Source organism: Perna viridis, chromosome 15, assembly GCF_037379345.1.
Source record: "Perna viridis isolate PV_CMFRI_1.1 ecotype Kerala chromosome 15, ASM3737934v1, whole genome shotgun sequence".
Classification (NCBI taxonomy): domain Eukaryota; kingdom Metazoa; phylum Mollusca; class Bivalvia; order Mytilida; family Mytilidae; genus Perna; species Perna viridis.
The window spans coordinates 16426325-16450450 of NC_142459.1; the positions used below are offsets into that span (position 1 = coordinate 16426325).

General features: G+C 33.1%; 2 protein-coding genes across 3 annotated transcripts; both read right to left on the minus strand.

Annotated features, from left to right (window-relative positions):
- Positions 1–5910: 5910 nt before the first annotated feature.
- LOC148597168 (thrombospondin-1-like) lies at positions 5911–17810 on the minus strand. Of its 2 annotated transcripts, XM_088563971.1 has the most exons (8): positions 17685–17767; positions 15529–15601; positions 13844–14214; positions 10441–11678; positions 9930–9984; positions 9570–9680; positions 8817–9368; positions 5911–8340 (listed from the first exon to the last, which is right to left on the minus strand). In XM_088563971.1, exons 7-8 carry the CDS (start codon positions 9310–9312, stop codon positions 7757–7759), a joined length of 1080 nt encoding a protein of 359 aa, XP_088420097.1. In that variant the 5' UTR covers positions 9313–9368; positions 9570–9680; positions 9930–9984; positions 10441–11678; positions 13844–14214; positions 15529–15601; positions 17685–17767; the 3' UTR covers positions 5911–7756. The 2 variants fall into 2 exon arrangements, with proteins under 2 accessions (XP_088420097.1, XP_088420098.1); XM_088563972.1 differs by lacking the exon at positions 5911–8340 and having other exon boundaries at positions 9165–9368; positions 17685–17810.
- Positions 11026–11478, minus strand: LOC148597169 (uncharacterized). Its single transcript, XM_088563009.1, has one exon. It carries the CDS (start codon positions 11476–11478, stop codon positions 11026–11028), a length of 453 nt encoding a protein of 150 aa, XP_088419135.1.
- Positions 17811–24126: the final 6316 nt, after the last annotated feature.

The window sequence follows — 24126 nt, forward strand, 5'->3', positions numbered from 1 at the left end:
AAAAGATAAAGACAAAAATGTTAATGACCTTTCTCCTTTTTTAATACAGAAAACTATCAAGGGTGTAGAAAGTGATGTTAAAGATACAAAGAATATAAGATCAGGAATTTTAATTGAATGCCTCAGACCTGGCCAATCATCAAATTTGTTAAAATTAACCAGGATTGGTGACCTTGATATGGTTTCATCTGCACACAAGTCACTAAATCAGTCACAGAGTGTCCTTAAATACCGGGGTCGAGACCTCGACGCCTTGACTGATGAGGAGATCTGTGAGGAACTGAAATCACAAGGCGTTAAGTCAGTGAAAAGATTTACTTCTCGACGTGCAGATGCAACCACACTAATGAGAACAATCCTGTTAACATTTAGTTCCACTTCAGTGCCATCTCATGTATACATTGGTCCATACAGGACAGCTGTCAGTCTGTATATTCCTAACCCACTTCGGTGTTTTAAATGCCAGAAGTTTGGGCATGGAAAGGGCCAGTGTAGAGGAAAACTGTTTTGTTTCCGATGCTCTGAAGAAGGACACGAGGGAATCGACTGCAGAAAAGATCTGAAATGCAGAAACTGTGAGGAAGCTCACATGTCATCATCTAAAGATTGCCCTCTTTATAAGAAAGAAAAAGATATTTTAAAGATAAAAACTGAAAATAAAATTTCATATAGTGAAGCTCGCCAGAAGTGGTCCCTTTCCAACAATTTTCTTGCATCTGGCAAAACATCTTATGCTAGTGTTGCAAAGCGTGCTTGTCTGTCCTCGACTGTTGAGGTGCAGACGATCATGAGTTGGAAAGAGGATATCAATGGTCTTGCCAAACTGCCCACTGAGGTATCCACCAAAATAATGAAACCATCCGAAAAATGTTTAGAGGAAATTAAAAAGGCCAGAGCTAAGAAATCTCACCAATGTTCCCAGACTCAGTCATCCCAAAATTCCGGATCATCTTCAAAATCATCTCCATCATCACAACAGTCATCGTCTTCCAAATCTCAACAGAAGAATGTCCAACCCCCAAAAAAGTTGGGGAATTTCCGTGTGGAGGACTTGGAGAAATCCAAGTCTAGGCGACAGATTGTGTCGCCTGTGGTGTCGGACTCGGATTCCGAATCTGACATGGAAACAACAGATCATGGACTTTGTCCAGGTGAAAACTGGCTGGGTCCCGACCTTGATCAGATTGACCAAACAGATCCTGTTGCCATGAAAAAATACAAGGAGCAGCGCGCTCAGTCAATTCGAATTGACCTTAATGGTGGCACTCGTACTAGAAGGTCATCGAGTCGTGGTCGCGGATCCAAGTCAGAGAAAATATCCCCCATTCGTCACCCATAAAAATGGCCAAATTACTTCAATGGAATTGTCGAGGTTTAAAGGCTAATATTTTGGAATTAACTCTTCTTGTTCAGTCTATTTTACCAGTTGCATTATGTCTCCAGGAGACTCATTTAAAAGAGACGGATCAAATTTCCGTAAAAGGATATACAATGTATAGTACATTTGCTGAGGCAAATGAACGAGCTGCTGGTGGATCTACCATTTTTATTAGGGACAGAGTAATACATAGTTCAGTTCCTTTAACTACCGATCTACAAGCAGTGGCCGTTCGGTTATCCCTTGATAAAACCATAACCGTTTGTTCCATTTACATTCCCCCAAATTCAATTTTGTGCAGAAATAAATTAGTTGATTTGGTTAAGCAGTTGCCCAAACCATTTATTATTTTGGGTGACTTTAAAGCTCATAATCCTTTATGGGGAAGTAATCATACGAATGATAAAGGTAAAGAAGTTGAGGAGCTCCTTCAGCAAGAAGATTTGTGCATATTTAATGACGGATCTTCAACGTTCCTTCATTCAGGCAATGGATCGTATTCTTCTATTGATTTAAGCATTTGTGATCCTCTCGTACTTTCAGAGTTTACATGGCGAGTTCATGATGACTTGTGCCGTAGTGATCATTTTCCAATTATTTTGGAGCATTTATCCTCCAAAACGGAGGAACGTCAACCTCGTTTTAAACTTGAGAAAGCAGATTGGGCTTCATTTGAAGCCCACTGTCTTGAAGAATTACGATTAGAAACGATGAAGGATGTTGAAGATCCCATTTTATTATTTAATGAAAGACTGACATCAATTGCTAATAAAACAATACCTAAAACCTCGACAAATCCAAAAAGGCCTAGTAAACCATGGTTTACTGATGAGTGCGACAAAGCGATCGAAGAACGCAACAAGGCCCATCGTCGGTTTGACAAAAATCCTACACCAGTAAATCTGTCAAACTTCCGAATATTTCGAGCAAAAGCTCGACGTACATGTAAACAAGCCAGACGAACCTCTTGGAAAAATTTTGTTTCTAGTATTAAATCTCACACTCCCCTCAATAAAGTATGGAATTTTATTAGAAAAGTAAAAGGAAAAAAATCGAATTCTTCAGTGAAACACCTTAAAGTTGGTAATACCACTCTAACCACCGAAGAAGATATCGCCAATAAGCTAGCTGAAACATTCGCTAAACATTCATCCTCAACTAACTACAAACCGGATTTTCAAAAAATTAAATCATCTGCAGAAAAGACAAAATTAAACTTCAAGTCAAATAATGCTGAATCCTACAACTCTCAATTTTCTATAGAGGAACTAAAATCGTCACTGGCTAAAGCCCACGATACAGCTAGTGGGCTAGATAATATTCACTATCAACTTTTGAAACATCTTCCTGATCCATCTCTACATACACTTCTTGCGTTAATGAACGAGATATGGACTTCTGGTAACGTTCCGTCCATCTGGAAAACGGCTTCAGTTGTCCCTATTCCAAAACCAGGAAAGGATCATACGGATCCTTCAAATTATCGCCCGATCGCATTGACAAGCTGCGTCTGCAAGACAATGGAACGAATGGTCAATGATCGCCTTGTGTGGTTCCTTGAGAAGCACAACTTACTCACTAATATTCAGTGTGGTTTTAGGCAAGGCAGAAGTACTCTTGACCATTTAGTCCGGTTTGAAACGCTCATCAGAAATGCATTTGCTAAAAAAGAACATGTTGTGTCGGTCTTTTTCGATTTAGAAAAAGCCTATGACACGACGTGGAAATATGGTATTTTAAAAGATATATTTGATATGGGGTTGAAAGGAAGACTTCCTCTGTTCTTGTCTAATTTTTTGTCAGATCGTCATTTTAATGTGAGGGTAAATTCGACTTTTTCTGAGGAGAAGGAACAGGAAATGGGTGTTCCTCAGGGAAGTATTCTTTCTGTCACTCTCTTCAGTATTAAAATTAATAGTTTAGCCCAAGTTTTGAAGGACAATATTGACGGTTCCTTGTATGTAGACGATTTTTTGATCTGCTACAGGGGACAAAATATGAGTAATATTGAAAGGCAGTTACAACTTTGCCTCAAAAGAATTGAGCAGTGGGCTTTGGAGAATGGGTTTAAGTTTTCTACATCTAAAACTGTTGGTATGCACTTTTGTCGAAAGCGAAAGCTGCATCCGGACCCAGATCTCTTTCTTTATGGTAATAAAATCAAAATAGTAGAAGAAACAAAATTCCTTGGATTACTGTTTGATAGTAAACTTTCTTTTCTTCCCCATATCAAATTACTTAAATCTAGGTGTCTTAAGGCACTAGATATTTTAAAAATGGTGTCCAGTACCGATTGGGGTGCTGATACCTCAATTTTATTAAATTTATATAGATCTTTGGTTAGGTCTAAACTTGATTATGGATCTATTGTTTATGGTTCCGCCAAAAAATCTTACCTTAAAATTTTAGACGCTGTTCACCACCAGGGGTTGCGACTTTGCCTTGGTGCCTTCAGAACCTCTCCTATTGAGAGCCTTTATGCCGAGGCAAATGAACCATCCCTTGGAGACAGACGTTTGAAATTAGGTCTTCAATATGTAAGTAAACTTATGGCCTATCCCAGATAGCCCTGCCTACGACTGTGTCATTAATCCTATTTATGTCGACATTTATCGAAAACATGAAAGCAAAACCCCTCCTTTTGGAATTCGAATAAAACCTCATTTGGAAGCAATTCATCTGGAGACCAATGCAGTGACACCTGTTGTTACTTCGAAATGCCCTCCATGGGAGCTTCCACATCCTTTTCATTTTTGATCTGCGTGAATATAAAAAGTCCGATACCAATCCTTTATTTTTACAACAAAATTTTCTGAAATTAAAGCAAATTATCCGGATTTTTCGACGGTGTATACAGATGGCTCAAAAGATGGCGATAGCGTTGCATGTGCTGCTGTCCATGGTGACAGAATTGTAACTGAACGGTTGCCATCGAGCGCTTCCATATTCACAGCTGAACCTCGAGTCATATTGTTAGCACTTAAATTGATTACTCAATCTAATCTGTCACAGTTTATTATTTGTTCTGACTCTTTGAGCTGTCTTTTGGCAATTAAGAATCACAAACTGAAAAACACTCTTATTTTACAAATTTTGTATTTTATTCATCGACTTCGGGAATTTGATGAAGAGATTGTTTTTCTCTGGGTACCCAGTCATGTTGGTATTCAGGGGAATTCAGTTGTAGACAGGGTTGCCAAAAAGGCATTAAATGAAATAATAAAGGACGTTAGTTTGCCATGCACCGATTTTAAACCTTTAATGAGGAAATATATTTTAAAGATGTGGCAGGACCGTTGGGACGGTCTTGATCACAACAAACTCAATTCCATAAAACCCGATCTAGGCGTTCATCAATCCGGGTCGGGCAATCGCAAAGAGCAAGTGGTCATGACTAGATGCCGCATTGGACATTCTAGATTTACACATGGCCATTTGCTTGTTGGTGATCCTCCATCTGAGTGTATCCCATGTGATTGCCCTTTCTCTATCAAACATGTTCTTCTAGATTGTGTGGATTTTGCCAACACCAGGCAAAATTATTTTGACTGCGCCAATATGTTTGATTTGTTCAAGACCGTTTCATCTGAAAACATCATCGATTTCTTTCGGGACATCAGTTTATTTAATAAAATCTAAATTGGATACCTTCCTTAGTTTTTCAATATTTTAAATGTTTTATCGAATTTATGTTTCTATATGTATTTTATGTCTTAGGTTCACCTTTTATGTACCTTTTTATATGTAAATAGCTGCTTCTTTTTAATTTCATTATTTTATGAAGAGACTTTGATCTTAATTTTAATATTTTCCTTGCATTAAATGTTCTTGCCGTGATATGGCCCTGGTCGCCGAAACGGCAATAAACAGCAATAATCAATCAATCAATCATTATACCTTTGAACATTTACGAACTAAGACGTTTTTGAGTTTTTGGATTTGTTATCTTGACGATACATTTTTTGGGATGGGACCATTAGTTTTGTTCGTTACACTAAGTATATTTTGTTTTAGTATACTAATTGTGAATTATGACAACACATTGGACAAGATTAATATTGATTGACTGATGTTTTACGAGTGTAATAACAATTTGAAATCATTACCCGGATTATCATATCGGCCAAATACATTTTTCAGCTTACTTTTAAAAATATGAAATCAATTATAAATAAATTAATTTGAGATGAATACTGTAATCTGATTGGCTAAAATAATTTTGTTATATCTCGATAGATAAAAAAAATATTGACACACCCAAATTCAGTTAAATTCAGAGCTACTTTTTTCATGTTAAAGTTAAAATATTTTTTAAAATTAATTTATAAGAATTGGTTATGATAAAATTTTTGTCTATTGAAAAATAACATAAATCGTCCATGTGCATATTTTGTTTATTGCACATCGCGCAATAAACAATATGCACATGGAAAATTTATTTTTATTTTTCAATAGACAACATTTTTATCATAGCCAATTCTTAAATGACATTATCCAAAGAATTAACTACACTTTTAATACGATGACCCATTATATTGAATGTAAAAAATAATATCTTGTTGTATAAACATATTTCGTGAAATATGTGCACAGTTGGTTGGTCATTCAACACAAATCGAAGAGTCACAAAAACAATAACAGGACAAGTACAGATAAACAGGTTCAATACGGAAAACAGGATCAATACGTAATTGACCACACATATGGAGTACATATGAACCATAATATTCTCCGATTCGTCTGTTCATATTTCCTCAGAGAAGCTATTTCTCTTACAATTGAAACTAATAAAATATAAGTTGTTATGCCTTATGTACATAGTAATTAAACGGAATTATTTTATTGTGTTTGAAAATTTAACACAATACAAACGATATATATTACAACAGCTTTAGTGCAGAATTTTATTAGTGAACTTAATTAAAGCTACGAACTACTAACATACAGACAAATATCAATAGTTAAGGCTAATTTATGGGGAGCTATTACACGAAGACTAATACTTTACAGTAGAAAATATTCCAAATATATGCATTTACACATTTGAAAGATGGTTGTTTACTTTAATTCTTCAATTGATAAAAGAGGGCAGATACGAATAAAATATGTTAGAGAATTATTAATGGCATATTTATTCTCTCTGTTCATTCATTTGAGTACTGAATATTTATGTTTTGTTAACCAATTACAGACAAAACAAAAAAGTTTTGATATGCACTGGGTAAATGACGGGAATAATTTGTTTTCCATCGAAAAATCAACAACTTTGAGAATACCCAACTGTTTCATGTTTTGATGGATTAATGTTATGTAGTATTCGATTTCATACTTTATCATACTTTGAATTCGACAAACTTTATATGGGACTTTTATTTCTTTGATTTGTGTCTCAAGATCTATTAATAATAGACTTTGTTGACCCCTCTGCTCATAATCTGTGTGTTAAACGCCTTCCATATTTGAGCGGGTGCATTGGTCTTAAACATGAAATTCTAAAATTTACCGCCATCATGTATACAATTTTTTCTTGTCCACTCATTATTGACGCATCTCTTTTGAAACAGATGGTTGACTTACGTCCATACGTTTAATGGTATATTACATAGTTTAAAGTGTGTGTTCACAATAAATGAAAATAATATACGGCAATTTTGATTTAATCACATTTGTAAGACCTGAAAGACTCTTTTAGTAATTTAGAACGACTATTTTTTTAATCATTTCTCAAATGTCAAAAACGCTGTTGGTGTATACCCTTTCTGAAAAGATTGATGGCTTCTTCCATTTTTAATCAAACTTTGACGACAAAATATGTGCGTAAGAGTTTTGGGGCAGAGTGAATTTCGAATCATTTCAATAGCAGGGGACACACACATGTATGCATTTACAACCATGTAAAATTTGTTAGCAAAAAATAAGTCATTATACAGTACGATACCGCATTATTCTTTGTTTCCTATTAATTGTGTGCGTTTGCAGCATACTATATATCCTGTCAATTGACATATCTGAATTAGTTACAACAAATGTTGGCATTTTACACAGATAGCCGCATTACATTATACTATTTAGGTTCTTTAACATAACAAAAGTGAGCAGAATGAAAATTCATTCAATGCACATCAGAAATACAATGAAGCACTAATTCAAATTCTACTACATAACGAAAGGGAACGAAATGAAACTTCCTATTAAATGTTGCAGCACTTCCATGAATTAAAATCAATCGCATAAGAAAAAAAAGCAGTCGCTGAGATATTTGGAGGCAAATATTTGTCATGTAAAAAAAATGATCTCAGAAGCATGTTGTCGTGAATAGCTGTAACATAAAATCACAAGCATATCAGTTAACATTAATAGTTATTCATATCAAGGGTACTAACATTTCACATATGACAATTGACTTATAAACGCGTCAAGAAATACATCGACCTTATCAGCAAAAATTGAACCTATCGTTCCTACGTGAAAGGGCGAGGGTGATAAGGTAAGCATTTTTCTAAAGGTCCCATCCTCAAAATTCATTCCGATTGTATATATGTCAATTATGTGCCCCCTTAATACATCTTGCACATCAGTTTTGTCAATGTTGAATTTAAAATTTGAAACAATTAGTAGAACTTTCTTTGCCGTGTCTCGACGCCCTTTCTTAGAATCAGAAATCAAATCGACTGAAGATGATAAGATTCTTGTAAAATTCAAAACTTGTGATGACGATTTTTGGAAATACGAGGTCTGTCGTGTCGTCAAGTCTTGTGTTGTGTTTGAATACAATCTGTTTAAGAAAAGAACATTTACATCCTCGTCAAATGTAACAAATGATATTCGGACATCGGGTCGACCTAATCCAATCTTCTTAAATATAACACCGATGAAAGCTTTCGTCGCCTCATTTAAGTCTTTACGATCCATACCAATATCAAGTGCGATTAGCACGTCAGTTTCCTCACTTTTTCCACAACCTATTAAATAGATAAGAATTGAATCTTCAATAATGGAGTATTAAAACCAGTCTTTGATTATTTTCATTTTACTTTGAGTAGATTTCAATTAATAAATCTCGTTACTTTTTCATTTTTGAATTTTTAATATTCCATAATGATATGGTATGTCGGGATGGATAATATGGAATCTTGTTTGTTAAGAAGAATGCAGGAAATAGTTTTATATCCTGATTTAATACAAATACAATACGATGTAATCATATGATGTTTATGATATATTAAAATGATATAGTAAATGTCATGCGGATTCTATTTGCAATAATGTTTTTGTATGGGGAATGGTGAATACGATCTGGAATAGGGGATAATATATGGTTAATGTTAGAAGTTAACCATTTAATATTCCATTCCGCTACAAATTGAAATTGGTGGGTATTCTACGTTTACGCCCTTATTCTGTAAGATTAGATTGAATACATTCATTGTGTCCTTACCTGTACACATTGGATGGATAAGTTCTAATCGTAGCTGTATCATAAATTTTCTAGCATCAAACGGTAACACATCAATGTTATCAGTTATCTCTCGCAAAAAGTAATGGGAAATGTCTTCTCCAACAGCTATAACTCTTGTTTTGATGGATTGTGAATCGATTGATTGGATGTTTATCGGCGGAGTTGTCAGCCCGTCTGATAACACGATCAAATATTTTCTCACATTTGTAAATAAAACCCGTCTGTTTCGATTGTCAAGAATAGTTTTGGCCGTTGATAATCCTTTATGCAGATTTGACATGTCACCAGTATATTTTAAATTTGGAATTGCTTTCCGAAAGTCGGTTATGTTATTAACATTATCAAAGTCAACCTCAATTTTTGCTGTGTTTGCAAATGAAACAACAGATACTTGAAAGTGGTTAATGTCAATCGTCCAATTCGTAGTTACATTAATTATGAACTGTTTCTGTAAAGCGTAATATTCTTTTCCCATACTTCTTGAGTTGTCAATTAGAAACAGAACATCAGTTGGAAACGGTTGACACAAATCTGTAACAACAAACACATGTGAACAATTGGACACATTTCAAGAATTGATTCTGATATTTTACCAATAGTTGTATACATTCATTATAGAAAATTACAATTGTTTTCTTAGCACCAAAATGCACTTTTCTTTTTAATATATCTTTAAAGGTTTTTATGTCAAATAATACTTGTTTAGTTCACAAAATTTAATATACATTTTACCTATTTCACAGACGGGACCATAAAACGTAGGGGGACATGTGCACTCGTAGTTTGTCCACCCTCTTGGTTTACACGTTCCATTGTTGAGGCATGGCTGATCTTTACACGGGTCTGAAAAATCGAAAAAAACTATACAATACTAATTTAGTGAATCAAATCAAATACACCTCGTCAATATAAAAACAAATCCACCATAAATCTTAACAAATTTCAACAGAAGATGACCAAAATCAACGCACAGAAACAGAATTTAGTTAGCCGGAACTCCCAAAATATAAGCATTTATAATTTACAATGGAACCAAGAGATAACTCTATACAATTGCTGAAATAAGTAAAAAAAAGTAGAAGTTGTCATTACCTAACCCTACACTGCAACGATTAACGTCTTTACTGTTTCTGTCAGAACTGCAATTCTACAAATATCAATAGCCAATGTGTTATGATTGTCATTATATTGAAATATGATCCATTAATCAGCTTTCATGTTCATTGTCTGAATATAGCTGGAATATTGCTGCTCGGACGTTAAACCCCAACAAACAAACAACAAACAAAATCAGCTACAGTGTATATGAATATGGCATAAATACGCGCATGTGAATAAATGTCCTATTTAAACTTTAACACGCAGCATATACAATGTACCTGAAACTGCAAATTAAAGAATCATGGCCATGAAAGGTATTGAATTATTTTGAAACGTTAATTCATCTTAGCCTTAGCTTAGTTACGCTAAATTTGCAATTTTTCTTTTTTTATTCCTTTGTTATTTTTTTTTAATTTTGAGCTTAGCAGGAAACAATATGACAGAAGTAAAACAATAACTCGTTTATAAACATACCATACTAACACAAAGAACAAATACCTACCGTAATACTTTGACGGAAATTCAAACCGGCAGGATACCCATAAGAGTTAAAGGACTGGACTCCAGTTGAGAGAGCAAGAAACGTCACCTTTGTGTCAACATGAACAATTGAATGTACACCACTTGTTATGATAAATTCTGTGTACTTAATATCTGGACGTCCCTCAACAGATCTCCAGGTAGTTTGAGGCAGGCTTTGTCAATCGAATCTTAACCCGTTTATATAACTTTCAGCAATTACAAGACCGACGGAGTTAACAAAGTCGCTCCCATCAAGCGATACTGTTGCAAATGTGTAATCAGAAGAAAATTGTTAAATTGCAGGAATTAAAACCATTGCCGGGTCCCCAATGTTTCCTAGATCACAGCCACCATTAGCAAAAAGAGCTAGTGCGATAGGTCGGTCAGCAGATACAGTCTTTGAACTTAAATCGCTTAATTGAAAAACAAAGGAATCACCTGGATTTGCAATTCTGTGTAGACCCACACCAGATATATTTACTGTAGTGGAACGAAAGCTTCCAACTACTTTGAATGTGTCAGATGAAGAACAGCTAGGCATGCTAACTGTCAAGAAATCTTTGCATCATTTTTCTATCGGTAGCATTTGTTGGATCATGTGGTCTTGGCCTCCAGTTCCTATACTAGCACCAACACTGCCACTAAGTACAGTCACTGGTTTATTAGTATAGATATGCGTCCCAGTAAAATCACCATTCACTGATTTAACAAAAAAAGTCTGAAATTTGCTTAAAATTATTGAGATTGATTCTCCATGTGATCTTTGAGATCCTTCAATAATAATCGACGGACTGTGAGGTCCTAACTTTACATTAATCCTTGTGTAGTCTTCAGTTGCAATGACCATGAATGCGGAGTTTTTAGACCAAGCAAGAACATAATATTCTTGTCCAAGTGCTGCGATTTGAAGAATAACCAATGCATCGGTAGAAAATATATTTTTGTTTATAGCGTAAACTATAACATCCTTTTCGGCAACAACTCGAACTCCCTTATTTTCTATTGTTGCATTTCCCATGATCGACACATCGAGATCAATTTTATGTATCATTTTTTTTCGAACAACAAATGAGTTTGAGAATGACATAAAAAGTGGGACAGTCACGTTCACTTTTACATCACCATCTTCATCTGTTGTAACAAATATTTTTAACGATGCTGGTTTATAAATATTTTCCATGAATCCGAAAATAAATTCTTTCCCTTTGTTGGTCCATCCTATGAAAAAAAACAAATGGTACCTAGAGTTCCGATCCGTGCAACAATTAGACGGAACGTTGAAGGTTTGTTGCATGATTGCTGACCGATTTTACCACAGCTTTGTTATGTATAATGACGGGTTACCGGGTTCATGTGGAAACTTTCAATGGAAAGAATCCAATATAATGCAAAATTTAATTTAAATTCAAGATATTAAGAAGCTGTCTTTGAGAAAACCATGCAAAAATTCATTGTTTGTCCATATGTCATTTTTGCATTCTCGGAAGAATGTCAAAGCCGGAATAACGCTTCAAATCAAATACCGTTACGTTTAAAAGATCACTGTTGCCAAATAAAATGTCGAGCTGGGATTTTTACATTTTCATAACTTTTCATACACTTGAAAAAGTTGTATTTTACGTAAAAATTCGAAATTTGTTCAGCATTTCTTTTAGATGTTGTATATACCATATGCTTATCTTCATACAATCTGTACAGTAAAGAAAGTCGACTAAAAGATTGAAATCAGAGAAACAATGAATAGCATTTACAACAATTTGAAACACAATATCTTATATAAAGAGTAATCAAGAGAAGCAAGGTTATAGCGGTAATCAAAAGAATGTAATACAGGGACAAAGGCCAGACATGGAAAACAGACATACACAACAAAGAACATAAAGTGACTAAAATCATACATGCAAAGTAACAAAAGTATATGAGCAACTCGGACTCCACTAAAAACTGGGAGCATGGACCAGGTGCATCGGTAGGGTAAGCGTCCTCTGCTTTTCTAGAAACACCCGCCGAGTTGCTCATAAAAAGTCATGTTATATACCTAAAACTTTTTTTAGATGTTTCTCACTTGTTAAGATATTGTAAATGAAGTAAAGAATCAATGATAAATACAAGTTTTTGCACCCACCATGCCAACTCCTTCATGCTATAAAATTATCTTTTGATAAATTCCCAGCTGCAGTCCTTCTTTGGGGTGTTTCATTATGTTTCCATAAAAAAATAAAACAGTTACTTCGGCAATTAAAAGAAGTTAAGGTGTGGTTAAAATAAAAAATTTCTGAACTTTGGCAAAACATATTCATATTTTTTTGGTCACTAATTATAATCATATGCTTGTTGCTTTAGAAAATTAATTATACTTTATTTAGCAAATTAATTTCATTGCTCATATATTAAAAACTTTCTAAATGAATAAAGTCTTGATTTTGCATATCTTTTACATGAAAATTGGTATTTTCCTTGGAAATTCTCAGAAAACAAAATGGCGGCCAAATCTCGAACATCTTAAATTTTACGAAACCAAAATATTATGCTGTTTCGGTTTCACATGGGGTCCTACCCAATGTACTTTAAATTATTTTGGACTGAAATCACTTTTGGACGATTTTGCATGGTCTTCTAAGACAGAGGCTCTTAAATCCACACATTGCATTTTGTTAAAAAAAAATAGACCAAATGTAAAATAAAATTAATAAATTGATGTTTGATCAATTAAGGCGATCACCGGTTTAACAGACGGATTTGCCGGTTCGATGACTAATTGGTGATCGTTGACCGATCGCAATTGTAGTTGCTCGGATCGGTTCAATTACTGTACCAGCGTACTTAATCTTACGTTCTATTTTCTAATATTAGAATCATTTTACGTGTCGTCGAAAGTGTATTTTCTTTTGATATTTTTTTTTATACTTGTAACAAACTTTCCCCGTTAGTTTACTTCGTTAAAAAGGCCATGTTATTATGATATTTAAGCTTATTATACAATGTGTCGTAGTGTGTCTGTAGTTCAAAGCCTCATTCATGAAATAGGTTAAAACAATGTTTACGTCTGCTTCTAGTAAAAAAAAAACTACTACCTTGACGAAGATGAAAGGAGAAAGGGCAATAAAGAGCCTTATTGGCCAAAACATTATCTTCAAATTAATTATTAAATGTTGAATAATTTACATGAGAAATTGGAGATGTGAATCCATCAGAAATGAGAAAAAATAAAAACTTATGATAATTCTTGCATTCAAAAGACAGAACAAGAAACTAATACCACAAATTATATGCGTTCCTGATATTTCTATATTTTACTATGTTTTGAATCCTTTTTATGTTATTACAACAAAAGTTAATATTTCTAAGCCATATCCATAGCTCCTACACCTTTAACAAATTACCTGGGCAGTCATGTTAGTTACAGTTACGTTATCGGCAGATTCTCCCTCGCAGTCTGAACCTCCATATTGAGGGAATGGATTGTCACAATATCTTGTTCTAGTTTGAAAGCCACCGCCACAACTCTTGGAACACTCACTAAATGTTGACCAACTACTCCAGTTGCCGTTTACGGGGTCACAAGGCTTATTTACACAATGAACTCTATCTGTGACTCTCCCATTACAGGTTAATGTGTCGTTGATATTAGAGTCCAAAGCATCGCATGTTCTGTTCCGAACCTTTTCCCCAATACCGCATGTCACTGAACATGTCGTGAAATTTCCCCATTCACTCCATGATGCTGTAATATTACCCCATGGAATGTCAGTATCTAAAATGTAATGACATGTTCAATCTCACCATCCAACATTCAAAATAACCGTAGACACCAAAATAAGAATAGTTATGTAATGTATAGTAAAAATGCAATCGTAACTGTGTAAAATATAGCAGGTGTTTCTTTATTTTTAATGTAAGGAATGAAATTCGCCAACAAGAAAGTGTCATCAAAACATATAATTTAAATGCATTCCTCAAAAGAGTTGTAACAAATAAGAAAGGCTTTCAACCAGCCATATTAAAATATAAACAGGAAGAAAAGTAAACGATTGAAATCCATACATTCTCCTATAAGCACAAAAACCCAAACAACTTCAGTGCTTGGCAAATAAAAAAAATTATGAACATTTTGTCCAAAATCTAGCACAGAATAAAAGCGAAAATTCTTCATAAAAAGATGTCATGTTTTTTTTTAATTATTGTTTTGTTAAGTTAGCCATAATATTTGATCCAATGATTAACATATGATATAATATTTGTACAAACTATATCTCCCCTGTGAAGTCAGCCTCATATCTTGACCTACACTTAGATATCAATGGTAAAGGGGAACTACTGACCAAACTTTACAACAAACGTCATGGCTTTTCATCCAGATTGTCAACTTTCCTTTCATCTGTGGTAACATCCCTTAAACACCTGCGCATGGAGTTTCCATATCAGAACTCATACGAAATGACAGAGCTTGCCGTAACTACGCAGACTTATTGTATCGCGCTAGGACTGTTACAGTAAGGCTTCTGGAACAGGGATATATTGCTACAAGATTGAAGTCATCACTACAAAATTTTTATGGTCGCCATCATGAACTCGTGGATCGTTATGGTGTATCCATGTGCACCATGAAAACTGATTTATTCAACGGGTCAAAGTTTTCCTTTCCTCGTTTGTCTACCCCGGACTTGAATTTTTATGAACAACTCGGCGGGTGTTTCTAGAAAAGCAGAGGACCTTATCCTACCGGTGCACCTGGTCCATGCTCCCAGTTTTTAGTGGAGTCCGAGTTGCTCATTTGCTTTTGTTACTTTGTATGTATTATTTTAGTTACTTCATGTTCTTTGGTGGGTATGGCATGTTTGGTCTTTGTCCCTGGATTACTTTCTTTTGATTTCCTTGGTTTCCTTAATTACTTTTGCAAACATTACAGATTAGATAGACGTTTTTGGACACATGAAGAAATGTTATTTCATCTTCTGATATTTGACTATTTGGTTGATACTTTATTTTGTGCTATAATTAATCATTTTATCATTCTACTAATTAATACACTACTAATTACGAAATTAAATTTAGTAATCTTACCTACCGTTATTTGTTGCGCAAATAGATATACATAATATTGCCAGAACTTTTACATGAAGAAGCATTTTTTTTCTATTCTGTTAAAGAAAAAATGAAAATATCATTTTTTGTTAACAAACACATTTTTGCATTTCTCAATTCATATCGTATTGTATTTACAAAAAAAATGTTATTCATTGAAAATAATGCTTCCGGGACGTTTACATGCAAAGGTTTGTTTTTTTCAATTTCGATTTTTATCTCGAGCAAAGATTCGCGCTTTTGATACATCATGTTCCAATGGTTACACCGTAATGATCCACGAGATCATGATGTGGCGACCATCAAAATAAGAAATATGTTCGTCCATTTGTTCATCGCAATAAATAACTGAGATGAAATGCGTCACTAATTGATTGTTCAGGAAAATGTGGCATCATCGGAGTACCTTACCGAAAAGTAAGTAGGTCCTATTTCAATATGTACTAGTACATATTAAATTATGTTTGTTCGCTGCAGTGAATCATGAGTATGATACGTATTTTAATGAATATCACCGGTGAACAAATTATCGTTTAAGAAAGATGAACGAATACGTGATTGCGATTTTTAATACATATGAAACCGAAGATTAGTCCTTTCGTTGAGATAACATTCGATCTGCTCAAACCCATTGAATGATTGTTTTGCAACCCACGCGCTTTCTAGGGGTTAACGGCTGACACTAAGCATGTGCGCATATAGATCTATTGGATATAATTTAACTTTACTAGAACAAAACACTATAATTAAATAACTGCTCGACCCTCTTAGGCACCTTTGTTTATCTTCGTTTATAGTGGTATTTGTGCTGTATGACTTTTCTGGGGCGCCATTATTAATTTTATTTTTTTATTGTCATTTTGATGTTCATTCTGTTGTTTTCTAAGGATTTCCGTTGTTATGATAAATTATTTATATACATTCAAGGAGACATTGGAACTGAAAAGTATATCATTTCAGTCTATATCGTGTGACATACAAGCTCAAGGAATATTGTACGGGATATATTAAGTCTTTGGGATGACAGTAAAAAAAACATTCTAAGGATATATGTCAGATTAAACAAAATCATCAAACCCTTCTTCTTTTCCTTTTTGTCATCAAAATAAGACAAGAACAATTGTCAATTAATTTTCTATTAAAAAAAACAAAAAGAAAACATTTGTTATCTCTCTTGAAAAGGCGTTGAGGAAGATCAGGAAGCAACACGATTATAACAACGGCTAATATCTTTTTTTTTTGTATTCTCGAGTATAACATCAAATCTTATCACATGCACTTAACATTAGACGAAATAAATAAAATGTCTATTTAAAGTTACCTTTCCTACCGCATTTAATCTGCCTACTATAGCAAATTTACATGTATGATGCCTGCTATAGCAAATTTACATGTATGAAATGTCGCTTAACTACTACCATGTTTTATTTAATATCACCTGTTATATATATTTATAGATGGAAAAACCAAATTATGACAAATACGAATACAATGAGGAAAACTGAAGTGAAGTGCTTGAATTTGGTGATCTGAAGTGCACATTGTACCTTAGACATTAATGCATACCCGTACTTTGTGACAAATGTTATTGGCTTCATACATGTAACAAATCATATTTCTTCTATATCGTATTGTCAATTATACATATATATTTTTAAAACATGGTTAGAAAAATCTGCAATTAACAATGCGTCTTCTTTTGGAATGGTATTCAGCACATTGTTTAGGTTAATTTTCATTAAATCGGTTAGGGGTATGGACAACAAGATTCAAAATAGTGTGCAATACAGTTATTTGAAACAAATGTTTGCTTTACGTGGAATGAACACATTAAAACTGTAAAATATTTTAATGAGATGAAAGTAATTACATTCTTAAACTACATAATCTGAGATTATTACGTATAAGCAATGGAATGTATGAATTAAAAAAAAAATACTTATCATACAAATGTAGTATATACCATGAATATATGGCCTAATGAAATGAATGTAGAAAATTATGATTGGGAGGTCATTATCCTTAAACAGCTGCTTGACGTATAATGGTTTACATAGTATTTCAAATACAGATTAACGAAAAATTAAAATGTGAAAGAAAGAAGCTGACAGTCAATTCATTAGAGAAAAAATACCTTACCACGAAAGACCTCTGCACAAATATGGACATCCCGATGATTTTGTTTAAACCGCGTCATTCTTATCTGTGTAGTAAAAAGGTTAGGTATTTACATAATTTTTTTTATTGTACCTTCCAGGGTCAAGTATTATTTACTCAATATGGTCTTCCTATTTCTATATTGTGCAGTTTTTTTTAAACTTCAAGATTATAGTAGTGAATCATTCAAAACTTCTTGTCGGTATTTTATTAACGAGGGCACTGTTATCTTAAGATAACAAAGTGTACTTGGTAAAAGCGGAAAATAATGCCATCGATTTTAAAATCAACAAATGTTCACCTATAGCATTGTAATTGGTGGGATTTAATTGTTTCCAAACACATGGATATAAAACAATACAAAATCGAGTAAAACTATCGTCTTATATTATTTGGTTCTTGCTTCTTAACATGATGTTTGTTCCAAGTCGTGTAAGCCGGAAGTGAATGTGAAACGATACGATTCTTCAATAATATATTTCAGATATGAGAGCCTTAAGTTATTGATCAAAGATTGTTGAAATGTGCGAATTTAATTCTATAAAGAGAATCCTTTTCAAAACAAACACTTTTGATACGGGTCTTATGATTTTTCCGCTTCTCATTTCTTTTCATTAAATTTTATAATGTTTTGAAATTAAAAGACTGAAAAAGATGTAGAAAATGTTGTAATAAAACAATGAATACCAAACTATTTATTTACCATTCATGATGAAATTGATCAACATCTCATATCTCTTTAGAACAATGATGCACAATTGCGCTTTCACGACTCTCAACATCCTTTTTATTGTTTTTTAGATCAGTAAATGCATATTATATTAATCATCCAACCCATATTTTTTTTTATTTAATTGGGAAAAAATCTATTATTTTGCAAGTCTACGAGGATTTAGGTCCGACTCCTCAAGTAATGTGCATGCATGTATCATACATACTGTGTCTTGTAATAGTTTTATTACAGTTGTATTGTCTCGTGTAGTTTTTGTCCATCTATTTTAAATTCTCCAGATGTTAATGGTTGGCGAAAAACTATGATTTGTTTAATCTATTTACATCTTAAGTCTGTTTTTTATTTTGCGTCATTTTGTAACGGGTATTTATTGCTGGTGAAAATGGACCAACTATATAAACTTCTATATGACATTCATGTGTAGTGGTATACATTATCCTTATTATATTGTTCAGCTGTTTTGAATCGCGTTTATATCTTACAGGTCATAAGTTCATACTACAGGTCAAAAGTACCAAATACTTACTGCTGAGTTTCTGACTGATATTGTTTCATTTGCAATTAGCTCGTTATTTAAGTAAATGGGTTAAAACAGAAGTTTTCAATAATTTAGTTTATTCCACATTCCACGGTTTTAATTATTTTTCAGGTTTGTTTAGTTAAAGAAATGAGCTGCGTGCTTAAAGATTTCTAAAACAATGTAATGGATGTTTATATGTTACTTTCTTTACTAGCAGGCTTAGCTTAAAAGTGTTAACTTTTTCATTCTAATAAATTTGATTTTTATATATAAATAATATATTCGATCAAAAGTATATACGGCTCAATTTTTGTACATATATAGGCCATTTTGTATTATACATTTAGGAGGTAGACCTAAGGTAAGGGACACAACTCTTAGAAATCATTGGAACGTTTGCATTCAGCATTTCACATCAATCTCATGTAAGCATCAAAGTAACTTGGATTGATTTCATTCGGTTTCAAATGAAAGTGTGAAAGGCTTTGGTGAATTTGAATATGATATAAACATATCACTGATTTCAAGAGTTATGTCCCTTACCATATGTCTACCTCCCTAAATACAATTAACTACAGTAAAAACCTACTTTATTGTGTAAAGATTCATGTCATATTCACAAGGTATCTATGTCGACATATATGTCAGTCCGGAGAGTTCAGTTGTCTATTTTAATTTTCGTGGGTGAAACGATTACAATACTCTGATCTCTGATCGGCTTCATATACATAAAAAGAACTTAAATATTAATTGAAATGTGATCTATGTAGAGATGTTGATCTGTACAAAAAAAAAACAAAAAAAAACGAGTTTAAATAACAATTGCGGTTGATTTTACCATTTGAAGTTTTGTTTACTAGTTCCACTTAGAATATTTGGACGTAAAGTAATTCGAACGTTTATCACTTGTTTTTATTTCGAAGAAATGAAAAATTGAATATGATCAATCCTTCAATTTTACATACTCATAATTTTAATTTAGAATAAGAACATTCGTCGAAATGTTTCAATGCCTGAGTCAGTATAAATTATTAAGTTATTGTGTAATTCAGCGTTCACATATGGCTCTTAAATACATTTTAGCATTCCATATTAAATTTATGAATGTGTAGCACATAGTTGGAATTGATTCCCTATTATTTTGTTTTGCGTTTAAGTAATTATAGTTAGCATTTTATACTCGACATCTGAATTATTAACTGTCATAACATGTTACTTTGTAAACTGACAAAGAAAATGACTTGGTTGTTGAAAAAAATGCTGATGATTGACAACAACGATGATACATTTCTTTATATTGAAAACAGATAATTTCAAATACATGTACTGTAGGAATTTCGACAATGTAATTAAAGTAAAGTTGTTTTCAAAGGACAATTCGTAATTTTCATCTGCTATGTTGCTATTCGTCTGAGGTATGTTTGTATCACTTCAAAATTTATACCATATTTTTACATTAAACACTCCAAAATGGCATAACTTTAAAAAATCTAGAATTGATACTTATCGGAAAAGACTGTGTAATGAATGTAAAATGATCGAATGTTATTTATAAGAAAACTGTTAAAAAAGGGTTCAATTAAAATTCAAAATTCAATTGCGAAATCGATGTGAGGTTCATCACAGATGACAACGTCTGAGAACTGATAAATCTACAAATTATGACCATGAGTGAAACTGATTGGTCCATAACGTTTGACCAAGTGTTTAACTGGGTGATCAGTGCCTTATCAACACGTGTGAAATTTGGTTGTCCATCATTTAGATCTTATATATTGTAGGCTTATACGAAATGTCCTTGTTTCTTGCAAAAGTATTTTCTTAATATTTGCACTTGTGTTTTGTTTCATTCCTAAAATATATACCAATTCTTTATGTATCATTGATTGATTCGATGTCGATCATTTTATCGCAAGGATATGGATGGACCGTTTATCTAGTGTAAGCATTTATGTTTAGGTATTTGACCCTTTCCTTCTTTTAAATCCATAGTTAGGTTCACAACAAACCACAATTTGATGACAGAATCGGTGATAAGATTGTTATTTTAATTATTTACCTTGAGACATTGTGATAACTTGTAATATACATAAACATGTAATATGTGTTTTCCAGAAGTTCATCATTGTATCTCGTACAAACGTAAGTACTTGCTATTTAGCCCATAGACATTTGTAAGAAAAAAACATTTTACTTATACAGTGGCCGTAAAGTAAATCTCATAATTAGCTTTATACTGTTAATAATGTTTGGTGTTGTTCGATCCTTAACATATAGAACCGTAGCTGTTGTTTTCTCATTCAGATGACTTGACATTAAGTGTATTATGAGAAGTAAGTTATTGAAATAGTCAGTGTGTCTGTGTCTGTTACTATATGTCAGTGTCTTAATGTCTGTGTCTTCGAATCTGTTTCTATGTCTGTTTCTTTATGTCTATGTATTTCTGTCAGTGTCTATATGTTTGTGTCTTTATGTCTATGTCTTTGTATCTGTGTATATATGTTTGGTTTATATATTTGTCTATATGCATGTGTATTTATGTCTTGGTATTTTTACTGTGTCTGTATATCTGTGTCCTTTCGTTTGTGTTTTTATGTCTGTGTCTTGTCTGTTTCTATATGTTTTTTCTTTATGTCTGTGTATTTATCTCAGTGTATGTATTTCTGTGTCTTTTTGTCTGCGTATATATCTGTCTGAGATTATATCTGTGTCTATATGTATGTGTCTTTATGTCAGCATTATTTTTTCTGCGCTTTATATCTGCGTCTTTATGTCTGTGTAAAAATATCTGTGTCTTTAGATCTGTGTATATAAGTCTGTGTCTTATTATCTATATCTTTATGTCAGTGTCAATTTGTCTGTGTCTTCATATCTATGTCTATATGTCTGTGCCTTTATATCATCGACATTATTGCCGTGTTTATATCTGTGTCTGTCTCCATTGGTTTTGCTCCGTCGTTTAATAAATTAATGTTGTTGGACATGTAAGTTTAATGAATCAAATCATTGTCATTTAACATAGATTGCCAATGAAAATATTAAGATTTATTACATTTTCAAAAAGGCATTGCTTTTCAAAGTGATGCTTGTTTGTGTAGCAGGTCCTTTATTTGTGGTGCGTGTTTCTGCAGACACAACGAAGAAAGGTAATCTATCTTCAAAGTGGTAACGTGGGTACTTATTTAATCTGTGAATATTAAAAGGTTAAAAACTTTTCAAATCAGGTTTACCGATAAAAGAAGGACTGCAGGTTCTGAAACAAACTATTTCACTACATTCATCAAAGTTCCTTGATCGGTGATGTATCAGACTTTTCTATTTATTGCATCCCCCCATAAAAAAAAGAAAACAAAAGAATTTCAGTAAAACAATTGTATTTTTGCCTGACAATATCTGGTTAAACATTTATTTCAAGTAAGTCAGATAATCATTGGTTACATAAGATTGATTTTGATTGCTTATAATGCGTATTCTTTTATAAAACTAAAGCAATACAACCAACTTATGGAATGTTTGAGATCAATGAACCGAAAACGAATATATTGATATTAGTCAGCAGTTAAATTTCGATGGATTGGCAATTGATATAAAGGATCCCGTTGACAACTGTAAAAAGTTTATATTTCCTGCACAAATACCTTATCTCTGAAATAAAAAAAATATAATCAACTGTATTATGTTTTAGCAATTGATTAATTTGATAAAATATTGCTTTTAAAGTCATTTTGGTCATTTATTCATTATATATTAAGGATTCCGCTATCGAATGGAGCGGGTGAGAAATTACACAAGCTGTTCAGTGACTTGTGGAATAGGCGAGAAGTTGAGAAATAGAACGTGTAAATCAATTATATATATATATATAAGTGTAATGGAGGGCTGTTTATGTACATTTTATATGCATGTCATACTAAAAATCGTATCACGGCACATGACCTTCAAACGACGTGAACTTGCATTTCCTATCAATTATTATATTAAAAGTCTTATTGTTACATGTATGACATTTGGATTGAGTACACTGGCATTATGAAATCATCTTCCGGAAAATACAATGACGTTAAACGTTAGACGAGACTCATCTCTAGCGTTGGGAAAATGTCGTCTGTTATCTGGCAGCCTTTCATATCTTTGTCCAGTTTAACTTCATTATTTCAGGATGAAGGCTGTTCAATTTGTTTTGTTGCGACCCTTTCCATTCCGTTCCGTTTCGATTTGTTTCTTTTAGTTTTAATTTCATTTCTTAAAGATATATTTGGGTTTCATTTCGATTCCGTTTCAGTTTCAAATCTTATATACACAGTGAAGGTATTATTGAACTTTTTGTCTTCTTTTAAGGACATATATATTGTTTGTTTTTTTTTGTTTTTTTTTTTTTTACAAATACCGGTATATAGTTGATTTAAGAGTTATCAAGGGAACCAAGGTTATACTGGTAATCAAAAGAATGTAATCCAGGGACAAAGACCCGACATGGAAAACAGATATACACAACAAATAACATAAAGTAACTAAAATCATACATACGAGGAAAGAAAAACTATGACCCGTTGAATAAATCAGTTTTCACGGTGCACATAAAATCGACATCAACGTAACAAAAGCAAATGAGCAACTCGGACTCTACTAAAAACTGGGAGCATGGATCAGGTGCAGGTAGTAGACCTGGAGTACCTCCCAAAATTTTCCCATAATTCAATTATCTTTCAATTTGTACATGATATTACACTAACTGTGGCGCATCATTTGTCACATTTTAAAGAAAATTCTCCGTGTAGAATTTGAACAATGAAGACAAAAATATTGGTATTTTTTTAATCTGAATCACGAAGGGACAAACTTATATGCTAAACGTAGTTCAATGCTGGATAGCGTCATACGCTGAACAAAGCAACACATGAAAAAAAGAAAGCTTAAATTCTTATAAGGAATTAAAGAAAATGTATATTTTGTTAAAAAGTTAAGGAGTTATAAAACTGGCAATATTATTGGTTAAGCCGTAATGTCGTTTCGATTTTAATATCATATCTAAAGGAATCTTGGTTTGCCGTCAAAGATGTCATTTCAGACGTTTTCCCACCTTATAAAATATATTCCTCAATGTACCCATTTAAAACATTTAATCAATACTTCAAAAGGGCAGAGTAACTGGGCTGGCATCTTTGTTCTAG

Excerpts from the sequence above, each read along its gene's own strand:
- LOC148597168 (XM_088563971.1), bottom strand. The coding sequence starts at position 9,312 with ATGGGAAAAGAATATTACGCTTTACAGAAACAGTTCATAATTAATGTA. Across the intron at positions 8,341-8,816 it reads TATCCATCCAATGTGTACAG|GTTGTGGAAAAAGTGAGGAA; the intron begins GTAAGGACACAA and ends TCTATTTAATAG.
- LOC148597169 (XM_088563009.1), bottom strand. The coding sequence starts at position 11,478 with ATGGGAAATGCAACAATAGAAAATAAGGGAGTTCGAGTTGTTGCCGAA.